Source organism: Narcine bancroftii, chromosome 4 (genome assembly GCF_036971445.1).
Source record: "Narcine bancroftii isolate sNarBan1 chromosome 4, sNarBan1.hap1, whole genome shotgun sequence".
Taxonomy (NCBI): domain Eukaryota; kingdom Metazoa; phylum Chordata; class Chondrichthyes; order Torpediniformes; family Narcinidae; genus Narcine; species Narcine bancroftii.
In genome coordinates, this window is record NC_091472.1 from 30769312 (window position 1) to 30782235 (window position 12924).

The 12924-nt window shown below is 48.2% G+C and overlaps 1 protein-coding gene across 1 annotated transcript; it reads left to right on the top strand.

The window, feature by feature from the left end:
* Positions 1–1751: 1751 nt before the first annotated feature.
* On the top strand, positions 1752–3703 carry LOC138760428 (ankyrin repeat domain-containing protein 9). The gene has a single exon (XM_069931011.1). The coding sequence runs from the start codon at positions 2467–2469 to the stop codon at positions 3373–3375; it is 909 nt and encodes a 302-aa protein (XP_069787112.1). The 5' UTR covers positions 1752–2466; the 3' UTR covers positions 3376–3703.
* The last annotated feature ends 9221 nt before the right edge of the window (positions 3704–12924 follow it).

Consider the following 12924-nt stretch of genomic DNA (forward strand, 5'->3'; position numbering starts at 1 on the left):
AAGGTAGTTGGTGGAGCAAAGGGAATGAACTGGATAGTGGGTGGAGCAGAGGGAATGAACTGGGAAGTGGATGGAGCAGAAGCAATGAACTGGGTAGTGGGTGGAGCAGAGAGAATGAACTGGGTAGTGGGCACAGCAGAGGGAATGAACTGGGTAGTGGGCACAGCAGAGGGAATGAACTGGGTAGTGGGTGGAGCAGAGGGAATAAACTGGGTCTTGAGTACAGCAGAGGGAATGAACTGAGTAGAGGGTGGAGCAGAGGGATGAACTCGGTAGTGGCTAAAGCAGAGGGAATAAACTGGATAATGGGTGGTGCAGAAGGAATGAACTGGCTATTGGGCACAGCAGAGGGTATGAACTAGGTAGTGGGTACAGCAAAGGGAATGAACTGGGTCGTGGGTGGAGCAGAGGGAATGAATTGTGTAGTGGTTGCAGCAGAGGGAATAAACTGGTTAGTGGGTGGAGAAGAGGGAATGAACTGGGTTGAGGGTGGAGCAGAGGGATGAACTGGGTAGTGGCTGGAGGGAATAAACTGGGTAGTGGGTGGTGCAGAGGGAATGAACTGGGTATTGGGCACAGCAGAGGGTATGAACTGGGTAGTGGATGGAGCAGAGGGAATGAACTGGGTAGTGGGTGGAGCAGAGGGAATGAACTGGTTTTGTGGGTGGAGCAGTGTGAATGAACTGGGTCGAGTGTGGAGGAGAGGGAATGAACTGGTTACTAGCTGGAGCAGAGGGAATGAACTGGATCATGGGTGGAGCAGAGGGAATGAACTGGGTAGTGGATATATCAGAAAGAATGAACTGAGTTGTGGGCACAGCAGAGATATAAACTGGGTAGTGGGTGGAGCAGAGAGAATGAACTGGGTAGTGGTGGAGCAGAGGGAATGAACTGGTTAGCGGTCAGAGCAAAGAGACCGAACACAACAGGTCAGACAGCATCGATGTTTATAACCATATAACCATTTACGGAGTGGAAACAGGCCACGTCGGCCTTTCCATTCCGCACCAGTTCACTAGAACAGCTGCATAAGCTCCAACCTCCCACTCTCCGCCAAGACCACTCCAACCCCCTCCTCTCCATGTGCACATCCAACCTCCTCTTCAATGAAGGAAGGGACCCTGCCGCAACTATCTTCTTCGGAAGGTCATTCCATTCCGCCACCACCACTCGCTGAGTGAAAAAGCCACCTCTAACATTTCTCTTAAAGTCTCGACCCCCACTACCCCCCCCCCCACTACCCTTAACTCAAGGCCTCTTGTTCCAACCTCTCCTGCCCTTAGGGGAAAGAGTCTGTTTATGTCTAGTCTATCATTTTCTTTCGTGATTTTATCTATCTGTGTTGTAGGCAATCCAATCTCTGTGGTTGCACACATTAGTTACATTGGTGAACCTCGATCCTGATGTGATTCTATTAATGACATTATTTAAAATTACTAATGACCTGCAACTGTTTATCGACTGATCAAACGCAGCTTTAGTGACTCTGAAGAGTGCAGGAGGCAGTTGACATGCGAAAATTAATGTCAGCTTCAGGCTTGGTTTGAAATTTCCCTTCCAGTTGGCGGAAAGAAGGGGGTGATGTTTTTTTTAGTGTAAACGCCGGCGTTCCGGCACTGAATGGCAGTGCGAAGGATGCGGAATTTCCACTGCAGGGAGATGCTTTGTGCATCCAGCTGGCACCAACTCATTTCCCGCGGGCATCTGCCCAGCTGTGTCATACCCTTTTGTTGCATCACTCTCTCCTTACGTTAACTTCACGGACCATTTCCCACTAATAATTCTCCCTTTTAGCTTCACCCTCCTTTGCTCCTCTGGCTTTCTGCGTGATGCTGCTTCAAGGCGTCACTTCGCTCTTGCTCCGCGCCCTCCCATTCGTCCCGCTCGCCCAGCCTCGCCGCCCCGGGCTGCGCTGGTGAAAGTGACGGGAGGTCGCAGAGGCGGTGAGCGGGTGCAGAAAGGAGAGCATTCGGCAGTACGGCCGCTCGATGCCCGTCACGACAGCCTGCTCCCATGCGTCGTCTCGCTGAAGACAGCACAAGGGAGCGGAGGACGGAATCCTGAACCCGCCTCCCCGGGAGGCTGCCCTGCAAGGGAGCGGAGGAGGGATTCCTGAACCCCCCTCCCCGGGAGGCTGCCCTGCAAGGGAGCGGAGGAGGGAATCCTGAACCCCCCTCCCCGGGAGGCTGCCCTGCAAGGGAGCGGAGGAGGGAATCCTGAACCCCCCTCCCCGGGAGGCTGCCCTGCAAGGGAGCGGAGGAGGGAATCCTGAACCCCCTCCCCGGGAGGCTGCCCTGCAGAGCTCGCAGCGAGGAGGCGACCGCAGACGTTGGCAGGAAGATGCACTGGTGGCCTGGTCTCACCCCCGCCTGTTCGTTCGGTTCCAATTAAAACAAGAAAACAAATAAGGGAGAATCCGGAGTTGGTCGGACGTGGGTCCCTTCAGGCGGCCTGGTTCCCTGGAGGATGTGCAACAGCCCACCTTGCAGCCAGGTCGACCCAAGGCAATGTACCTTTCTGTCATATATGTTCTACCAGGCGGTCAGGGACCGCAAGCCCGTGTGGATGCTGGAGGACATGAGGACAATGGAATCGTTTTACTGGGAAGAGAACAGCAGCCTCCGCACGTACTCGCCCTCGGAAGCCCTCCTGTACGCCGTGGTTCATAACCACCTTCCCTACGCCCGATACTTGCTGTCCCGATACGCGGACGAGGCGCTGGACGTGCCCGGCGAGCGGTTCTGTTGCTGCCCGTCCTCCGCGCCCCATCTCGCCCTGGCAGTCAGGTACGACCGCAATGACATCCTGGCCCTGATCCTCAAGATCGCCCACCAAGTGCCCGGTTTCAAGTCCTACATCAACAGGAAGGGCTGCCTTCACGTCGAGGACGGGAAAACGCCGCTTCACTTGGCCTGCGAGCTCCTGAGAGCAGACACCGTCTTGCTGCTGCTGGGGAACGGCGCCTCGCCGAAGATCGCCGACAGCGACGGGCTGACCCCGCTGGACCTGATCCTGGGGCAACTGCAGATGTCCACGATCAACGTGGAGTCCAAAACGCGGTGCATTGATCACCTGCTGCTCTTCGCCTCGCAACTGCAGTTCAAGATGAAGAGGGTCTTGAAGGACAACCCGGCGGAATGGAATGGGCTTCTGGGCGAAGAAAAATATAACTACCTCTGCGGGAAAACACCGGCCACTCTCTTCCTCATTTCTATGCAAGGCATCTTGAAATGCCTCCCACGATCCAATTTCCCAGCCAGCATCCAGGAGCTGCCCATACCACAGTCCTTAAAACCCCTGCCTCCGGGAAGATTGACCCTGCGCTCTGTCTGCCCCTCCCAGACCCCCAATTTAGGCTCAAAGGGACTTCTGTGAACACGAACCCGTTGTTGTTGCAGGAATGCGTTGTATCAAATACAAAATTGTCGTCTTATTTAAAAAAAAACATGCATGGTCTGCATTTTTAGAGCTTGTTTTAAAGTGCTGGTCGGATAGATTAAACTTTGCAACCTGAACTGATAGATTTGCTTAGCAAACGTGACTTTTTAAAAATCTGGACTGTGTAGAGAATGTGGAACAAACTTGCAAACCTTACAATACTCGGCCACTTCAGTGACCAAAACGTCAGGAGCTTAGAATGAGAAGGAAATCACGATTCAATTATTGATAGCGTGCATAGAGAAATAAATACGCCTGCTGTTGATTGCTGTCTATGGAGCCAGCGGATTCTGGTTACCAATCCGTATTGTGTGACTGCAATCGCCTCGGCCGCCAGTTGAGTAGACTTTGCGAAAGGTAATACTGTAATCATACCCAGGGTTTAATTCCGGCGCTGAGCGATGCGTAATATACTAATGCATTTTAAAAATAACACTGATTGGTATTCTTTCGTATTTTAAACAATATTTCAAATGTTGAAGTCACCTGCACCCCTCGGACACGTAGAGAGAGAGGACGAGTTTGCCCGAGAGAGCAGGAAACTCTTAAAGGCAAAATTCAGAATCAAATGTCAACAAATGATATTGAAATTCTAGGAGGAGTATTTATACTTGACAAATGATTAATGAGTTGCATGTTTACTGAAAGCTGTGATCAATTATATTTATATATTTAAGGAATGGTATGTGCCAAAGTTCATCTATTTATGGACAAAGAAACTTTTAATAATTGTGCAACATCCATTATTAAGGAACCTTAATAATTATGGTGCATTTAATAAAGGGATGTTTTTATTTTATAAAACTTTTAATCTTGTCTATTAGTTCATTTTCAATCTACAGATGGAAAATTGCATTTCTGATTTGTTTTAAAGAGATAGACATACATTTTTAAACCCTGTGATTGTGTAATAATCTTCTTGTGCATTTAGAGGAAGAGATAACCAGCGTGAGTTTTTTTTTAATATGGACCATTTTGATCATTTTATCTCCTTGATCACAAAATGATGGCAATGTTTACATTGTAAATCTTCATATAAGAAGGGGTGTTGCACAGGAGGTAGAGATAGAAGAATTCTCCACGAACGTGGAAAACCTCTGAAGTGGGAGCAAGATCTGAGGGAAGTCAGCAATCTTCACAGAAGAAACTGCAGGAAAATCTCTGGAGTTGAATTAAAGTAACGATGGAAGCATGAGTAGGAATCTTTTCTATTACTACCATGCATGTGTGCGGAATGAATTTTCATGAAAAAAGGTAATAAATACTGCAAAATCCAGTCAAAGGTCTGTGTTAGTAATTTAGAGTTCAGAGGGAAGCACGGAACTCATCAGTGAGGTGACATCTTGTGCATTTGGGATGAATTACTGATATTCACTGAGTCAACTCCATCAGTATGCATAATGGACCTGACGTGATTAAATCACAATTATCTGCATCGTAACTTGGGTTCAAGGTTGGAGCAGACGTGTTCAGATAGCTCAGGTTGCAGTGCTTTGAGAGTATACAGTAATAGTAAAGGTCACTCCATACATTCCTTTGCAAATATTTAATATTCTTCCTTTCTGAATTGTATAATCGCAGGCTTTGCACTCTTTCCTCGTGTCCTTTAAACAGTCAGTCAGTGACTGTGTAATCATGATAAATTGTTCAGCATATTCTGTAGCTAGTATGCAGTAAATAATATATATGTAAGGCACAGGGGTCTATGTATAATTTCTTGATATCCGTACACTGTTATTCTGACATAGTCTTCATTGCTATCACATAACATGATGCTAATTCTATTAATGGTCAGGTTTTTTTTTCAGTGAATCATTTTTTTTAAACTTTATTTATTTGTTCAGTGAATCATTGACCAATAGCGAATGGCCTCTCTCCGTGATATCATGGGTAGCGTGAATACTGCAATCTTAAGACAACTTTCAACATGTTTTAATCACTTTGACTGAAACTTGTGGAGGGTACTGTCAGCTCCAATGCCACATTTCTAAAAGGGTAACATTATGTAGCATTTGTTTCTGGTTACATCATAATTTTCCTTTATTTCCGCTATTGTTATTAACAAAACTTTACTGCTTCAATCCAATTTAGCTTCCATTTCATGGTTACCAAAATATCAACCATGGTCAGCTGTTGTCTTTGTGGTAGAAAGTTGTGTGTTTAATTCCTGCAAAGATTTGGGCAGAAAAGTCTAGCCTGACACATTTATGTTGGACAAAGAGAGATCAATGAAAGGTTGCTGTCTCGCAAGTGCAATATAAAAGCAGGTTATGACCACATTCTCAGGTAGATGTGAAAAATCCCAGAGCACTCACCTGAATAGGAGCAGCAGTGTGATTTCCCCTATGTCTTTGTCAACAGTTATTTATCAATGTTTGTTCATCAACATCACTGGAACAGATAATTTGTCATTTTCACATAGCTATATAGAGTTTTGCTCTGTATACATTAATTACTGCGTTTACTATAGTGATTCTACAGCCAAAGGGCTCATTTATTGTAAAGCACCTTAAACACATCCCAAAAACAAGTCAAATGCTATTTAAACAAAAGTCTTCATTTTCACTTTTTCTCCAAGGGCCTTTCACCATCATGTCATTCTCACACTCGGCACAACTTACACAATTACTTGAAATGATTGGAAATGAAATGATGACAGAAATCTATTTATCATTCCTCTATAAAAGAAAAACAAAGAGAGAAGATTGTCTTCTGATCTTACACGTTGATGAGTAAAGTCATTTCCACCTTGGTGATTTCAGGTAAGGAATATTACCCAAATTTAAACTGTGATCACAGCTGTCATTGAAAACCTACTAGTGGATCAGTTGATGCATTTGCATGATATTCCTGTGGGCACAATTTCAGAAGATGCGTTATCTGGTCATTATATAAGGGCTAACTTGTTTTGAATTATTAAGAATCCTAAACACTAAAACAGATGTACTCAGAAAAAATCTACACACAGAATTTCATAAGTTACAAACACACAATTAGTCTTTTGAAAAGTTGGCAGAATAGCTGGAGGGACTTAATGGATCAGGCATTAACCATGGAGAGAAATGCTCAATCTGTCACTGGGCAGTACCCGAAAGAAGACACACACTCCGAGTGTCGTCAGGCTAAGCTCTGAGTTTTACTAGGGCTCAGGCCCAACTTTTATACTTGCACTGTTCCTGCCATGGCCCCCCTTGGCTGACGTCATGACATGCATGACAAAAGTGGGTTTCCCGCGTGCAGGTACTTTACTGCATAGCAGTGCCCTTCTTCCCCACACACTATCCCTGTCTGTTGGCTGCACAGCAAGGCCAGCACCATTTTGGGGTCGCTGGTCTTTAAGCTGCCCTTGCCTTTCATTTGCCAATTCGCTTGTAGGAGCCAGTGCCACTGCAAGGCCTGCTGACCTTTGATTGCGCTCACCACCCGGGGTGCCAGCTCAATTGCTGCAGTGGCGGGCCACCACATGAAACCCCCCAGAACCAGCGGTATTGTCCTTGTTAGTGTCCTTAGTGCCTGGAGGCAAAGTCTCTGCAGCCTTTGATGGCCTGGCTCTTCTGCATGGTGCTGGTGTCTTGACAGGGCGTGCCAGGTCCAGGTGTGCTGGCTTCAGCCTGTGGTGAAGACCTCTATCTTGCCTCTGACCTCCACCTTTGTTGCGGATAACCCTGAATGCACCCTCATATGGCCTCTGAAGTGGTGGACAATGTGGACTCCCGCGAATAAAAATATACTCACAGACCTGCAGGTCTTTGGGTATGTTGGTCCTCGCATGTCTATGCCTGGAAGGTAGAATCAGGGCCAGGTTGCCGACACCTTCCCTTAGCCTGCTGAGGAACACTGCAGAATCATCCTGCTGTCTGCCTGGGGATGGTACAAATTCTCCTGGGACCACCAGTGGAACTCCGAAGATGACATCAGCTGAAGAAGTGCTGAGGTCCTCCTTGGGTGCCATGCAGATGCCCAACAGTGCCCACGGTAGCTCGACAATCCAGTTGGGTCCTTGGATCTATGGTCATAAGCACTGTTTTGAGCTGCCTGTGGAAGCATTCTACCAACCCATTGGACCGTGGGTGGTTGGCTGTTGTGTGATGCAGCTGGGCACCCAATAGGCTGGTGAGGTCAGACCACAGACTGGAGGTGAACTGGGCCCCTATGTCAGATGTGATGTGGGATGACAATCCGAACCATGCCACTAAGGACAAGATGAGGGCCCTGGCACACGAGGTTATAGACATGTCTGCCAGCGGGACTGCTTCTGGCCACCTGATGCAGCGGTCGACCATCATGAACAGATACCGGAAACCCTGGATACCGGTAAAGGTCCTTCTTTGTCCATGTGGATGTGGTCAAACTTTCATTCTGCGGACTTGAAGTGCTGAGGTGGGGTCTTGGTGTGCTGCTGTACCTTGGTTGTTTGGCATTGTCAGCACGCCTTCACCCATTCGCTGACCATGGTCCTGATGAATGGGTGAGCCAGTCTGTTGATGGAGTCGAAAACTTGTCATCTCCAAGCCTCTGGGGCGATGGGTCTGACCTGACCAGTGGCCACGTCACACAGAAGGGTGGAGGTACCTGTGCTGACTGGGATGTCCTGGAGCTGCAGTCCTGATGTGGCAGTCCTGTATTGGGGCATCTCCTCACCTTTCTGCTGTGCCTCCACCAGTGCCACAAAGTCCACTCCCCTTGAAAGCGTGTGGATACTTTGCCTGGATAGTGCGTTGGCCATCAGATTGTCCTTGCCAGAGACATGCCTGGCAGCTGTGGTGTACTCCGAGATGCAAGACAGGTGCCATTGCTGGTGAACCGATCGGGGTCCGACATCTTAACCAAGGTGAAAATCAGGGGTTTGTGATCTGTGAAAGCCATGAAGGACCTTCCCTCTAAGAAGTACCTGAAGTGGCAGATGGCTAGTACAGCACCAGAAGCTCTCTGTCGAAAGCATTGTACTTCAGTTCTGGAGGCTGCCGATGTTTGCTGAAGAAAGCCAACAGTCACCAACTTCCTTTGATCTGCTGCTACAAAACTTCACCAATCACCATTCCTGAAGCAATCTGGGCAGCTGAAGGGATGAACCTGTGATAGAAATTGATCATCCCCATGAACTCCTGTAGTCCCTTGGTCATGTTGGGTCTGGAGAACTTCTGGATGGCCTCCACTTTACTTGATAGTGGTGTGGCTCCTTCCCTAGTTATCCTGTGGCCAAGGAAGTTGATGGCCTCCAATCCAAACTGGCATTTGGCTGGGTTGATCATCAGGCTGAACTTGCTCAGTTGGGTGTAGAAGTTACGGAGGTGCCCCATATGTTCCTGTTGGTTATTGCTCACCATCAGGATGTCATCCAGGTCTCAGACCATTGCATCCATAAGTTGCTGGAAGGTCTGTGCAGCATTCTTTAGACCAAATGGCATTTGGAGGAACTTGAAGAGGCTGAACGGGATAATGATGGCAGTCTTGGTGATATCATCGGGGTATACCGGGATCTTATGATATCCCCGCACGAGGTCCACATTGGAGAAGATCATTGCCCCATGCAGGTTAGCCGTGAAGTCCTGGATGTGCAGCATGGAGTACCGATACGGTGTGGTGGCCTCGTTGAGCTGGTGATAGTTGCCGCATGGTCTCTTGCCCCCAGTTGCTTTGGGTACCATGTGCAGGAGAGAAGCTCATGGGCTGTCCAATTGCCACATGATGCCAAGCTCCTCCAACTTCCTGAATTCCTCCTTCTCCAGCTGGAGCTTCTCCGGAGGAAGTCGTCTTGTCCTTGTGTGGAGCGGTGGGTGCTGGATCAGGATGTGGTGCTGTACTCCATGTCAGGGCATCACTGAATTGAGGGGTGAACATTGCAGGGAACTCAGCCAGGACCCTGGTCTACTCATTGTCCGATCTCTGTACTGAGTCCAGGTGGAGTGTTGGGAGCCTGGCATCTTTGAGGGGGAAGGTTTGAAAAGTCTTGGCATGAAGTCTTGAAATCTCTTCCCCTTGAGCTCCACTAGCACGCTGTGGGCATGCAGGAAGCCTGCCCGGAGGAATGGCTGTTCCACCGCGGCCAGCGTGAACACCCACAAGAAGAGGCTGCCTTCCAAATGCAGTTGGACCTTGTGGGTACCGTAGGTCCGAATCATGCAGTTGTTGGCAGCCCTCTGCGTGTGGCCCGACTGCCTGTTCCTGGTGTTGTGACAGGACACTGACCTCAGTGTTGTCTGGACTGGCGGACCCAAACATACAGGAATCTGTCTTGGTGGCCAGCCATTGTGGCCATTAGCGATGGCTGGCCCTGGCGGTTTCCTGAAATGTGCATGGCAGCCTGCACTGACAGGCTCTGGCACCCATCTCTGGTTGTAGAAACACCACTGGTCATCTGGATCACTTCCTCTGGGGTGCTGCTGTTTGCTCGGCAGCTCTCCATGGGTCTAGATGTGGGGTTTAATGATGAGCGCCACAGCCCCGATCACTCGATCTTCTTTGTTCAGAGAACGTCCGCTCATTCTGCAACTTTCTGGGGGTAGCTGAAATCCACGTCAGCCATGAGCAGTTGGATGTCCTCGGGCAGTTACTCCAGGAATGCCTGCTAGAACATGATGCAGAGCTTGTGTTTGCCCAAGAGGGCCAACATCTCATTCATGAAGGCTGACGGGTGCCTGTCCCTAGCCCATACAAGTGGAGCAGAAGTGTCCCTCTCTCACACTGTGAGAGCCCAAAGGTCTCAATCAGCAAGTCCTTGAAAGTGATGTACGCACCTTCTGATGGGGGCTCCTGAATGAAGTTGGCCACCCGGCCTGCTGTGTCCTGGTCCAGGGAACTCACCATGTCGTAGTACTGGGTGGATTCTGATGTGATCTGTCAGATCTGGAACTGTGCCTCAGCCTGTTCAAAAAATCCTCACATGTGGTCGATTTCTACAGAAGGTTGACAGCTTGGAGCAACCATGTTGACTGCTGCCTGTTCACTCCTCACTGGGTTTAGATGCCGTCTAGATCATTGGGATCACCAATTGTAGCTGCATGGTACTCAAAAGAAGACACACATATGTAGTGTAGTCAGGTTAAGCTCTGAGTTTTATTAGGTCTTAGGCCCGACTTTTATACATGCACTGTTCCTGCCTTGGCCCCCCCTTGGCTGATGTCACAACATGCAAAACAAAAGTGGTTTCCCACGTGCAGGTATTTTCCTACATAACAATGCCCTTCTTCCCCGCATGCTATCCCTGACTGTTGGCTGCGCAGCAAGGACAGTGCCATTTTGGGGTCTTTAAGCTGTCCTTGCTGTTGCTGTTCACCCCCCCCCCCCCACCCCAGTTCGCTTGTTGGGACCAATGCCACTGCATGGGCTGCTGGCCTTTGGTTGCGCTCGTCACTCAGAATTCCAGTTTGATTGCCGCCACAACGGGCCACTACAAATCAATGTTTCAGGTCAGGAACCTTTATCCAGACTCCTGAATAACAGATACAATTAACTTCAAGTATTTTCACCTCATGGCACAAACTTTATTGCCAAACATGACGGGTTCAATTTGCAGAACAAAAAATATCAGTGCATCTCAGCAGTTCCCATGATGCCTGAGGGGAGGAAGGGAGAAGAAAAGGGAGAGGTGAAGGGGGGGGAACATAGGCTAATAGAAAAAAAACACACACAAATGCTGGAGAAACTCAGCAGGTCTAATAGGTGGATACAGGTGGGAGAGTGAAGAACAGAAAAGCTAAGAGGTAATAGGCAAGGGGGCAGAAGGACAAGAAAGAGCAGCTTTTTTATCAGGGAAGGGAAGAAAATAAGTGGAAGAAAGGCGGCAGAGTGACGGGGGAGAGGGAGTAACAGAAATTAGAGATTGATATTGATGCTGTCTAGTTGGAGCCAGCCAAAATATAAGGTGCAGTTCCTCCAATTTAAGAGTGGCTTCACATTAAATATGAAGTCATGGTCAGGAATATCAGTATGGTAGTGAGGTGTGGAATTGAAGTGGTTGATGCATGAGGAGGTCCTTACTATTGCAGTGGACAGAGCAAAGGCACCCAATGGAGTGATCATTCAAATTGCGTCCAATCTTCTTGATGTTGAGGAAGACACATTTGGAGCAGTAACTAAACTCCTACAGATTCACAAGTGAAGTATTACTTCACTATAAGATAGTTTGGACCCCCAAATAACACTGGGCAAAGAAGAATTTGCTTGCTGAATGCATTTGGGTGTATTTTATGGATTTTGGGATGCTGGTCATAAAAATCACCTTGGCATTTTCCAATCACATACGTGTTTTTTGTTGTAACTTATTTTTGTGATTTCCTGTCTAATTTTAAGTCTACCTCAAGGGTACAAAACCATGAAATGCAGCACATCACTGAAAATTAATTTTCTGCATTCACACTTGGACTTCTTCCCTGCTGATCTCTGTGCAGTCAGTGGTAAACATGGTGAAAGTTTTCACCAGGACATCGCGAACATGCAAAGGTGGTATCAGGGCAACTGGAATTCATCTATGCTGGCCATTGTTGATCACTTACCCAAGAGGCATCAGATGTGGAGTACAAATGGAAATCAGCGGCAAAACATTTTTAGGTCAGTTGAACTAATGCGATGTGTCTGTATCATTATGCGATTAAAAACCTGCTAAATTCAATAAAAGTTAATGTTTCTCCAACTTCTGAAATGATACAGAAAATCTGAAATTATCTTTGTGTTCAGCTTGGAGTTGTCTACCATAATCCTAATTTTTTTTTCAGGAATGACATGTTTGGCATAGCGGTTAGCACAACGCCTTTACAGCTGCCAGTGATCGTGACAGGGGTTCGAATCCCACGCTGTCTGTAAAGAGATTGAACGTTCTCCCTGTGTCTGCGTGAGCCCCCGCCAGGGGCTCCGGTTTCCTCCCACCATTCAAAATGTATCAGGGGTGCATAGGCATATCTAGGATATGGCAGCTATGGCATGTGCCCTGGGTGCCACTTACAAGGGGATGCCACTGTCTTTACCTCACCCAACCAATAATTGAGTTCCTAGCCCAACAATAAATTTCCATCCTGGGGTGCAGTGCTGCCAGGGCTTACTTGAGTGCTCCGAAGGGCCGCTCTGGCACCTCACTGGGCCACTCCAGGCCGGCATCTCATCGGCCCACTTTTGTCAGTGCCAGCGCCAGGGAAATGCAGAGCAGTTCCATCTGCATGAGGATTATGGGTAAGGAATCCAGCCATTTTACCCATTAATCCTGCATTGACTGAGATGCCAGAGTGGCCCTGAAGTGGCCCAGAGTGGCCTGGTGAGGTGCTGGAGCAGTGCTCTGGTGATCTCTGTCAGTACTGCACCCAGGGCTGGCTCTACCATTAGGTGTACCAGACCTCAGAGGGGGCACTGGTGATCCTGTGAACAAACGCAAGACTTTATTTTGCTCTCAAGTAGCAGCAAGGTTTATGTTTGAATTCTGCAAAGTGCAAGGGGAGAGATTATGTGTGTGGAGTGGGGGGAAAAAAAACCCACGACTGACTTGGCCATTGTTTA